The sequence below is a fragment of the Gadus macrocephalus genome, chromosome 15 (assembly GCF_031168955.1).
Source record: "Gadus macrocephalus chromosome 15, ASM3116895v1".
NCBI classification, from domain to species: domain Eukaryota; kingdom Metazoa; phylum Chordata; class Actinopteri; order Gadiformes; family Gadidae; genus Gadus; species Gadus macrocephalus.
The window spans coordinates 14,744,230-14,754,474 of NC_082396.1; the positions used below are offsets into that span (position 1 = coordinate 14,744,230).

The 10,245-nt window shown below is 45.9% G+C and overlaps 1 protein-coding gene across 1 annotated transcript in view; it reads right to left on the minus strand.

Moving 5' to 3' along the window:
- Positions 1-135: 135 nt before the first annotated feature.
- Positions 136-10,245, minus strand: part of chrm3a (cholinergic receptor, muscarinic 3a) — a 62,023-nt gene continuing 51,913 nt past the window's right edge. The window contains exon 3 of the mRNA XM_060072956.1: positions 136-4,316. Within this exon, the coding sequence (XP_059928939.1) occupies positions 2,231-4,297 (2,067 nt within the window). The 5' untranslated portion in view covers positions 4,298-4,316 and the 3' untranslated portion in view covers positions 136-2,230. The remainder of the gene's footprint in view (positions 4,317-10,245) is intronic.

Here is a 10,245-nt window from a genome sequence, read left to right on the forward strand (position 1 = left end):
GGAGGCACACAACGTGATACATAGAGGAGATGGTAATTGATAAATACAATAGATTATTTCACTCTAATTGGGGTTTAAAACAGTGATGACATCATGTAAGACAAGGATGGATATGTTTTTATATTTTGTCAATAAATCACATGTTTATTGACTCATATTAACTGCATACTTGAAATGTAACAAATACAAAAAACGTTTTTTCGGTGTTCATTAATTTAGGTAGTTTACATGGCCAATGTTTAAAAGAACAAAACTCGAATATTAATGATGAATGCATAACACTTTAGTACATTGCATGGAGAAACAGCTAAAATATCCATACATTTACAGACACTCATCATTATTTCTTATCATTTCAATGCACACTCCTTCTTGCTCTCAGTACCTACAAAGTCCACAATGATACATTACCATCCAACTGCAGCCCTTCCTCTGTATCCTAATTCCTACAATCCTGTATTGTTTTTCGATACCACACCTGTGTACAATATGAATAGATTGGAAAAATCAAAACATGCTGCTAAAGGTAAAAAGAAAAATGAAAACTAAAAAATTATAGTCAAAATCAAACTTTTATTTAAATGTTGTGTGGTAAAATAAAGTAGAGCAGTTACGTTAATTGGCAACTTTACGTTTACCTTGTGACTGCTGTTAGCCCCATTCATAAGCAAATAAACAAAAGCCAGGCAATACAAACTCAAAGAGAAATGGGAAATCAGTTCATTGGCAATACATTTTAATTAAGATATTTGAGAAGAAAAGACCCCAAGTCACATGAAGTAGTGGTTAAATAATTGTAATAAATTCTATCTATAATTAAATAATCATAGCTTCCATAGATAACCTGGACATATCACACATCGCGTGATATCAGTAACATCTCAATATTTATTTATAATGCCAAGTAGATTGAATCTAATAAAAAATTACATTCTATCCACAAGGAATTTATGAGGTGTGTAATTTAATAATCTGGAAATTTGGAAGTCTGTTGTGCCTTTTTTGGTTTGCAGATTCACTAGTCTCTGCATGGTTTTCACACGCCACTAGAGGTCGCTATTGCTCTACCTACTAAAGAGGGGACTGATGTATTTTTTTTATTTATACTGGGATTTTTTGAACAATCGATAAATAAATCATGTTGCCATAAAATTATGTATTTGCTTGTACAACCATTGTGTCACAATATCTTAATGTACACACACAGCATATCACCATCATCATTGTATACGTTTTACTTTAAAAACATAAAAACCCCAACCACATGAAACAAAAATGAGCTACTTGATGCACATATTATTGTCTCCACCAAGTCAATCACGACACTCACATTAAACAGCACAGAAGCGTCTCTTTGACTGTGGTGCCACACAACATATTCACTATTCTGTCAGCAGAACACTGGCTCGAAAAAACTAGATCCAGAGATTGATTACACAAAAATAACAGATCTCTTGTCAACTCGAAAATAAAAACACAGTTTCATAACCATTGGTATTCCATAAAGCACAAGAAAAACTATATTAAGGTAGAAAGGCAATGTACAGAACAGAGTTGAATAAAAACATCCACCAACCACATTTGAAAGTCAAATGTACAATGGAATAACTATCGACCATATCGACCCCTTTGCCATGAATGACATCTGATAAACGTCTAGCTCCAAAGACTCTGCCCTTCATAGATCTATTGGGATAACTACTATAGAGAAAATGGTAAAAATATGTCTCCCTTTTCTCAAAAAGGTATAATTTCCCTAGGTTTCAATTGCACTTCAATATTTCTTCCGCGATGCATCTAAAAGCCCTTTTTCATCATTTTCAATTCAGTCCATTCTGTCAAGCTGCACTTGTGTAGAATTGTAAGAGCCTCCCCTCCCCCCCACACACACACAAACAAACGCATACACCACACTCAACCCTCCATCTGTGGAACTCACCTTTAATAAAAAACCCACTGAGCACATCCCAGCATGAACATTCAGCTGCATACGTCAACGTCCCTGGGCCCCACCAATGGGGCTTTTACTCTGAAAAGAGCAGTCCTGGGTGAACCACAGGGGGAGGCTCCTGCGGAGAAACCGTTAGCGGTAAAGCTGCACAGAAAACAAACAATAACCACGTCACGCCTTTTTTTTTTGTTGTTGTTTTCTTCGAGCTTCCTCTCCCATTGGTCCGTGGCCCATTATCACCTACATTCAACACAACACTGAGGCTCCAACGGCCCCCTCTTACGTGGAGTCCCGTGGGATCTTCCTGTGGAACACCACCGACTGTCTCTGCTGGAACTGCTGCTTCCTGCGCTTCTTCTTGTCCCAGCGGCAGAGCAGGATCATCTTGAAGGTGGTGCGGAAGGTCTTGTTGCACAGCGCGTAGCACATGGGGTTGACCGTGCTGTTGACGTAGCAAAGCCAGTAGCCCACCGCCCACAGCTTCGGCGGGATGCAGTCTTTGCAGAAGGCGTTCACCAGAACCATGATGTTGTACGGCGTCCACGTGATGATGAAGGCGAAGAGGATGGCGCTGAGCGTCTGCGCCGCCTTCTTCTCCTTCACCAGGGACATGCGCTTGCGCTTGGTGATCTGAGTCCGGGCGCGGGAGGCAAAGCGCTTGGCCAGAGCCGCCTCCTTGAAGGTGATGGGCGCCGAGGGGGACTTCATGAGGGCGGTGCCGGCGGAGGAGTCGGCGGTGCCGTCGATGGACGCCGTTGGGTGACCGGCGAAGGAACTCGCTTTGGCGGTGGTTTGGACAAAAGGCATAGACTGCGGCCTGTGCGAGGGGAAACAGGGGGAGAAGCTGTTGTTGGCTCCGGCCGGGGTGGTGGCGGCCGTGGAGTTGGCGGTGGTGTTTGCGGTGGTGGTGGTGGTGATGGTGCAGGCGGAGCCGGGCGAGACGCCGCCGTCCCGGCCGGCCTCCCCGCCCCTCAGCGCGTCCTCCTCTGAGGCCTCGTCCAGGTCCTCGCACGAGGTCAGCTGGGAGTTGACGATGGCCTTCATCCCGGGGATGTTGAGCACGATGGAGAAGATGGCGTGGCCCTTGGGGATCATCTCCCTGCCGCTGCAGTCCTCGTCGTCCGAGGAGCCCGAGTGCTCCGCGGACACCGCCGCCTCGTTGTTGTTCCAGCTGTCGCTGCTGCTCTGATCCGGGTCGCCCTCCCCCGCCCGGGTGCTGCCGGGCCTTCCCGGTCGCACCCCGGACGACCAGCAGTTCAAGCAGCCGATCAGAGCGCGGCAGCAGCTCTTCTTCTGGGACGAGCGGGTCAGCTCGTAGCTGCTGCAGCTTCTGGAGCTCCCCGTCTGGTGCTGGATGAAGCGGGACCTCCTTTCCCTGCCGCTGCTCCGGGACACAGCACCCCCACCACCACCACTGGCGGCAGCACCCCCTCCACCCCCTCCTCCTCCTCCTCCTCCTCCTCCCGACTGTCCTCGAGTCCCGGAGCCCATGAGCCCGGCCAGCTCTCGGGAGCGGTTCTGGGTCTCCAGGTAAATCCTCCAGTACAGCACGCTCATGATGGTCACCGGCAGGTAAAAGGCAGCCACTGCCGTGCAGAAGGTGATGATGGGCTCAGAGAAGAACTGAATGTGGCACTCGTTGGGCGGAACCGTCCGCTCCCCGACAAAGTACTGCCACAGCAGGATGGCGGGCGCCCAGAGCACCAGCGACACGAACCAGGCCAGGCCGATCATCAGCACGGCCCGCTTGGTGGTGCGCTTGGCCCGGTAGGTCAGCGGCCGTGTGACGGAGAAGTAGCGGTCGAAGCTGATGACCAGCAGGTTCATGACCGAGGCGTTGCTGGCCACGTAGTCGATGGCCAGCCACAGGTCGCAGGCCCAGTTCCCCATGGACCACTTGCCCATGACCAGGTACGCAGTGTACAGGTTCATGGAGATGACCCCGATGATGAGGTCGGCCACCGCCAGGCTGAGCAGGAAGTAGTTGTTGACCGTCTTCAGCTGGCGGTTGACCTTGAAGGACAGCACCACCAGGACGTTGCCGATGATGGTGATGAGCGACAGCAGGCTGGTGAGCAGCACGATGAACATCACCTGCCACACCGGGTAGGCCAGGAACGGCTCGTAGCCGGGCGAGGCCGTCCCGTTGGGGTCGTCCGAGCTGAGGTTGAAGAGATCCCCGCGGAATGAGGCGTTGTCATCCAGGGCGGTCAGGGGAAGCAGAGGCCAGGGGTCTCCGCTTTCTCCTCTTTGGTGCAAAGCATTGGATTCTGGGTAGGCACCTCCGCCAGGGTGAGACGTGATGAGAGTCAGGAAAATGCCAGGGTCTGTGCTGTTGGAGCTCATCGTTAGGTCCTGGCATATTCTGGGGAGAGAGAGAGACAGAGGTGGTGAGGCGGAGAGAGAGATGGTGAGAGAGAGATAACGAGAGATTATAAGAGAGAGAGGGTAACGGAGAAAAAGAGCAACAAGGAGAAAAATTAACTGAATAAACGCGTCACAATGTAATCTTACAGTTGAACTGTTTCAACTAATCACATAACCCATTCGATTGGCGAATTGGATTTTTTTCTTTCATTCCCTTCTAATCAGATTAACACTAAACCATTATGGGATGAACTACCCGGCAGGAACAAATGTAATAATAATAATAATAATACATTTTATTTAAAGCGCCTTTCATGACACCCAAGGTCGCTTCACAAACAATCATCTCATTACAATTACATTAATCTCATAGAAATAACTAAAAATAAGAAAAAATAAAAGTCAGTCAATCAGTCCATAAGCTATCTTGAAGAAATTAGTTTTAAGTCTGCTTTTAAAGTCAGTAATTGAGTCACAGTGTCTGATGTAGTCTGGCAGTGAATTCCACAACTTGGGGGCGATGTAGCTGAAAGCCCTCTCTCCCAGGGTGCTGAGGTTCGCCTTAGGGACATGCAGTGGAGGATCTCAGTGAGCGGGCAGGAGTGTAGGATTCCAGGAGGTCAGAGAGGTAGGTGGGGGTATTGTTGTGTAGGGACTTGTAGGTCAGGAGCAGGACTTTAAATTGAATTCGGTAGGCTACTGGAAGCCAGTGCAGTTGGATAAGCAATATAATAATATAATATATAATAAAATGTAGCAGAATATCAACTATTGAAACAGCTTGACTAAAACAGAAATGATCAGGAACTTGTAACTTCAAATCATACACTCGTCTGTAGTACTAAAAGTTGATGTGCTCCTGATTATTCCACATCAAAGGAATGACGTTTGTGGATGTTGTAGATGTAGTGCAGTTTAATCACATCCATTCAAACACCAGTGACATGGTTTTGAATTTTTTTTCATAATGTGGGGATGCCATTGCTTCCTTCCACCGAGTGTTTAATAGCAGCTCCCTGACTGTGCAGACGTGCGTCTGTCTATTATTTCTGTTATGTTCCCGAATTCAAATCTGCTATCATCTGTTTCACTATCACTGTCTCCTCCGCTTTGCTCCTTGGTTATAAATTAAAGCCAATAATGATCAACAAGTTTGAATTTGCTGTTTTAAGACTGAAGATTGGCTTGAATCGGGACAGCAACAGAGGAATTAATTCCCGCTTTGAATTTAAGGATCACCATCCATAGTTTGCATGCAAAGATAGCTAACGTTAAGCATCTTAGTGCATTCTTTTTTTAAGCATTTTGCTTTCTTGTTTTTAAATAAAAGTAATACAATGCACGCGTCTGAATCCTGATTCCTAATGACTGGGAACATGAGTAGCTTATTAGGGCTTTTATGCTGTCAACACACAGGGAGGAGGGGAGAGAGAGGAAGACAGAGAGAGAGAGGTGACTAATAGAGGACGGTAGAAGAGGAGCTTGTGATCAGAGGGCATATGTAGACTGAAGATGATGGCTAGCTAATTGCAAGGAGGAAACAATCTTGTTCTCTAATTCTAGCCTGTCCAAAAAGCTCTCGCTTCATTCAGAATGCAAATTCGCTCTTGAATAATGGTAATAGTTTCGTTTTTTATTGAGTCGAAAGTTCACTAGATGAGAAACAGGTCCAAGGAGAACTATTATTTGAGTCATCTGGTATTTCAAATACCTAACATAACCAGGAGGATATATAGGTCGGTGATAAACAAAAGCAGTTATATCTGAAAGAATTCTGAAAGCGAATATGTTCATGGAAATTTGGAGCATGAACACCAAGCGTTAAAAGTGTGTTCAACGAAATTGCATAACTTTGTATTCGTCAAATATCAGGTCCCAATTGTAAACACAGCATTACATAAATTATAAGATTAAAAACAATACATTTTCAAAAATTTCATACAAACAGATTAGGACGCAAACAAATGCAGAACATAAAAGATAATTATTTGGAACGACTAAAAAAGGGAAGGCCTGGAGATTCCTCTAATGGAACGGATGGTTGTTAGTTTGATTCCCAGGACTCGCACTCACATAAGCAGGTGGGCGCCTTGTGTTGGTTGAATCCCATACGATGCAGCCTAAACTAAATGACAATGTGCTTGACACCCCTAGCTAATTAGCAACAGTTTTGCATGGGTTTGAGGGCCTGAGTGCAGCCTAACGACAGCAGGAGTCTCCGCGAGGAGCCTATCCCTTAAGGAGCGAGGGAACAGCCACCATCTGTATTCATGGTTCATTTATACCATCTGCAGTTATAACCGATACAACCTCAATTTCAGGATAACTCATCCCTCCCAAAGTATTGCTAACATGATTGCCTGCTGCACCCTCCTCGTCTTAATGCATGATGATGGTTTCACACCAAAATAATGTGTTAATGTGTGTTTTATTGTTAGATAATAAAAATGTAACACCAGCACGCACACACACACACACACAGTTTCAGACCTCCCACAGTGCAGTTAAAGTGCCCGAGTGGCCCCCAGCCACTGAGTCATCTGTGACAGAGAGAAAGAGAGTGACATAGAGAGAGGGAGAGAGTGAGAGAGTGATATATAAAGAGAAGGGGAGATTAAGAGATGTTCCTACTGTAAGGTGGTATAAGGAGTGCATCAGAGACCCCGGACAGGCACACACACACAAACTAGTAATGCACACAATGCTCTTTTTGCACGTACTCAAAGAGCATGAAAAGGAGGCACATGCCGTCACAGAGAATTCTCACACACGACATACGTAAATGCACACACACACACACACACACGCACACACACACACACACACACACACACACACACACACACACACACACACACACACACACACACACACACACACTTTGTTCCATTTATACACAAACTCAATAGCAAAATGGACACCAAGAAAACTACAAGAAGACAAATGCAAACACAAAGTGAAAGCAGATCAGAATAATGACTCGGCGCGAGCCAAAACCATAGAACTCAGTGATAAACAACATTCTTAACATCCCCCCCCCTCCACTACAGTAAACACTCTCTCCGTTTCAGCACGTCGCGAGGCACATTCCACTGCAGCGGTAACGGGACACGCACGGCCGGTAAAGCGCTCAGCGTTGGAAGGTGTCTGTGTGAAGCCGTCCACAAGGCCCTGGGTGGGAAGTCATGAAGGGAGGGAGGTGTGGGTGTGTAATGGATCTGTTTTTGTTTGTTTGCGTGTCTGTGTAAATGATTGTAAGTGTGTGTGTGTGGTTGCGTGTTTGCGTGTGTTTACGTGTGTGCGTGCATCTGTGTGTTTAAAGATTTTATCGGGTTTGTTTGAACCCATTTTCATTAACAAGGGCTTGAGGACAGATATTTGGGAGTACAACGGAGGGAAAGGCCTACGCGAGGTTATTCTTGTGAAATGAATGAATCAAAGTTGGAGAAGATAACAACAGCCTAGGGTGCAATGCAAAAAATTCTCTGTGTCATGGGTGGTCTGCATAATTCTTTGATGAGTGGTTACATTCACATCATCATCAACTCACCATCTCTTTCTCTCTCTCTCTCTCTCTCTCTCTCTCTCTCTCTCTCTCTCTCTCTCTCTCCCTCCCTCCCTATCCCTTTCGCTCTCTCCCTCTCTCTCTAGCTCTCTCAAAGCCCCTCTGGACCTTGGGGTCTCCATCTAAGACCCCAGCATTTAATGTACGAGAGAATGTTTTCGGATCAGACTTGTTTAACTGACATTTAGAGAATCCCTTTTGTCCCAGCAGGCGATGAACATTGCCTCCATCTCGATCTCCATCAAAATGAATGCATGACTAATGGCCAAAACTAGTGGATCAAAAGATTAAGAACAAGCTGCAGAAGGGTAAACACCATAACTCTCGCTTTCAAACTAACTTGGCAATTAGTAGAAAAACTAAAACAATCAATAACTCAGAGGTTTTTTATTCTGGATGTTTGTCGGATGCTGCACATCTTCGATCGCCACCTCTTTCAAAACATCAATAAATTGCAGCATTGATGAAGTAAAATACATAGTGCTTTCCAAACCTGCATGTAAACCGTCTCTGAGAGTGGTGCTAATGCTAGCTCTACTGTTTGTAGAGCTTGTTTAATGATGATGCTGGTTGCTCCATTCCAACACTGTGCTCTACCCACATCGCCTCTGCAGATTTCACACTAATGGCTGTTTGGGAAACCATCCACCAGATCTGCCAACTCCCTGCTGTCCCCTTAACAATGAATTCAAGTCTAAATTCTGTTTACTGTCCATGCATATCTCAGAACTTGTATATACGGATCCACCACACACTTAAACCTTCAAGTCCTACAGATAGGCTAAAGAATAACACTGCAACACTGTGTAGGATTTTTTATAAATTATTTATTTATTTATTGAATGTATTGTGATAGATGATACATTTAGTGCCTATGCTGGATCGTGCCTTTATGGATTCCAAGGTGAAATGGGATCTGGTGAGGAGTTACACAGCACAGCGGAAACCTGTGTAGTTATTGATCCCACCCTATTGGGTTTCCTGAGCTGCTTGGAAGGAGACACCCCGAGTAGACCGGTTTCTGCCCCTCAGGTTTATCCTTTCATGCAACCACAACCACAGATGATAGGGGCTTTTCCCGAGAGGACAAAAGATCAATTCAACGTAAGTGAAAGGAGTACAAGGCCATTTTTAGGCGGGAATTGATCTCTCTATCGCGATCGCAAAGAGAGTTCTGAGAATGCTTGTTTGTAATGCATGCAGTATCGCTGATGTCTTGACTCCCAGAACATTATTACGGATATACGCACTGTACAATTGTTGTATTATGCAATTGCGGACAGGGTTTTAGATGTATGTGAAACAGCGATGAGATCCAGTTCTCATTTTCAAAAAAACGAGCAACTATTGAACAAACAAAAAGTAATTGCATTAAATATTGTAAGAAAACATAGAAACTAATTGAAGATATAAATACACACACAGTGGAACAAACAAAACGAACACAGTGGGAAACCACCAACAGCCACACACACACACACACACACACACACACACACACACACACACACACACACACACACACACACACACACACACACACACACACACACACACACACACACACACCTCTTCGGTGGGTGTCTGACAGGCCCTATAACAAGCCTGCTGGGACTCAGGAGACTGTACTTAAGACTCCTAGCACATAGCGTGTGTGTATTTGTGTGTGTGTGTGTGTGTGTGTGTGTGTGTGTGTGTGTGTGTGTGTGTGTGTGTGTGTGTGTGTGTGTGTGTGTTTGTGTGTGTGTGTGTGTGTGTGTGTGTGTGTGTTCGGGGGGGGGGAGTGGGGTTCAAGGGGACGAGAGACGGGAAATGGAGAGAAAAAAAATAGCGACAGAGAGAGCGAGAGAGTGAGAGAGACAGATAGATACAAGGGGATGTCAAGCCAAGAGATTCTGGGGGAAGGCACTTTTGGATGACAGCAACATTGTGTGCTCCAAATTCGCCTAAATCTCCTCCTGGAAGAGTTCCAAGGCATACCTTGTCTCGGGGCCTAAAACAAAAGCCTGAGTTACTGTTATGGAAATCACCGCTGGATTTTTTATGGTGGACGTCAGTGTGGCACGCAGACAGGCCCACATAGACCGTACTTTAAATTCACTGCGGTGACAGCTCCGTCCTAACAACTCTCCCTACTCCGGGCCGCAGAAATACCACCAGCACCCGTTGTTGACACGTTCCCGGGGCCTTCTGCGTGTGAGGCATGCACCAGGCCTGACCCCCCATGTCTCCCCCCCCCCCCCCCCTCCCCCTCCCTCACTGCGAGGAACCCCACCCCCAACCGGCAGGTCCTATACACAGATCCATTCAAGCAATAGCCTATTGCAATCAATCCATAAAAGGACCGGTGGCCACAAGCGCC